Below are 1361 nucleotides of genomic sequence, written 5' to 3'. Positions count from 1 at the left end.
GACCAGAAGATCATCGTCCAGGAGGCGCCGCCCCAGCAGATTGTCATCCCCCGCCAGGAGCCCAACATCATCGTCCTGAGGGAGCGTGAGGGCGAGCGGGACGTCGCCCGCGTCCCCTACGATGAGGAGTACTACTACCGCCATGAGCGCCGCGAGGTCGGCGCCCCCAAGGGCGACCGCCGCATAGGCCGCCGCCGCGACGAGTACCACAGCGACGACGACGACTACTACTACTCCCGTCGCACCGTCCGCCGCGACCGCAGCCAGAGCTCGGATCACCACAAGCGCCACCTCGCCGAGGGCGCCCTTGCCGGCGCCGGCATCACCGCGCTGCTCTCCAGCCGCCCCAACGAGTACGGGGAGATTCCCGAGGGCCGCGGCAAAAAGGTCCTCGCCGGCGCCGCCCTGGGAGCCATCGGCACCGAGGCCATCCGGCGAGCCCACAGCGCCTACGAGGACCGCTACGGCGACGGCGAGGAATCCCCCGACCGCCACTCCGCCCTCAAGAAGGGCCTGGGCATCGCCGCCGTCGCTCTGGCTGCCGCCGGTGCCGTCAAGTATCACCAGGCCAGCAAGGCCGAGAAGGAGGAGAGGCGTCGTGGCCGGAGCCGGGGCCGAGAGTACTACTCCTCCGATGACGAATACTCGTCCTCGCGCTCGCGCTCGCGCCGACCCAGCCGCAAGCGCAGCCTCTCGACCTTGGCCAAGGCCGCCGTCGGGACGGCCGCGGCCGCCGGCCTTGTCAAGCACTTCCGCGACAAGTCCAAGTCGCGGTCCAAGTCGCGGCACAGGAGCCGGTCCCGCAGCAAGTCGGTGCTTCGACGCGGCGCCGAGATTGCTGCCGGCGCCGCCGCCGCCGGCATAGCCGGCAAGGTGTGGAAGGACCACCACGACAAGAAGAAGGAGAGAGACGCGTCGACGTCTCGAGGGTACAGCGACGATGATCGCGACTATGACAGGCGTAGCTCCGTCAGCAGGAGCAGGAGTAGGAGCAGGTCGAGAGCCCGATCCCTTTATTCCGAGGCCGCGGCTGATCCTGGGCTAGGCTTGATTGAGTACGGGCATGACCCCCTACCACCCGATCCGCGCTCTCCCACCGGCCAGGGCTACGAGTCCGAGGCCGAGGAGAGGCGCCGAAACCGACAGAGAAGACGGAGAGACCCATCATCATCCTCGGAATCCGACGACGACAGGAAGCGAAGCAGGAGCAGGTTGCGAGACTTGGCGGCCGCGGGCGCCGCGGCGGCGGGCATTAAGGAGTACAAGGACCGCAAGGACAGGGAGAGGAGAGACGAGGAGCGGCGGGAGGAGAGACGAGACGAGCGGAGGGAGGAGAAGAGAGAGGAGAGAAGGGAGGATAG

The 1361-nt window shown here is 68.2% G+C and overlaps 1 protein-coding gene across 1 annotated transcript; it reads left to right on the top strand.

Annotated features, from left to right (window-relative positions):
• Nucleotides 1–1259, top strand: BBK36DRAFT_1145705 (hypothetical protein; the record flags this gene model as incomplete). Its single annotated transcript, XM_024893774.1, has 1 exon — nt 1–1259. A coding segment is annotated over one exon (1259 nt), but the record flags the coding sequence as incomplete, so codon positions are not given.
• Nucleotides 1260–1361: the final 102 nt, after the last annotated feature.

Source organism: Trichoderma citrinoviride, assembly GCF_003025115.1.
Source record: "Trichoderma citrinoviride strain TUCIM 6016 unplaced genomic scaffold BBK36scaffold_348, whole genome shotgun sequence".
In the NCBI taxonomy this organism is placed as follows: Eukaryota; Fungi; Ascomycota; class Sordariomycetes; order Hypocreales; family Hypocreaceae; genus Trichoderma; species Trichoderma citrinoviride.
The sequence above is the reverse complement of the archived record's forward strand: the minus strand, read 5'-3'. Positions and strand labels throughout refer to the sequence as shown.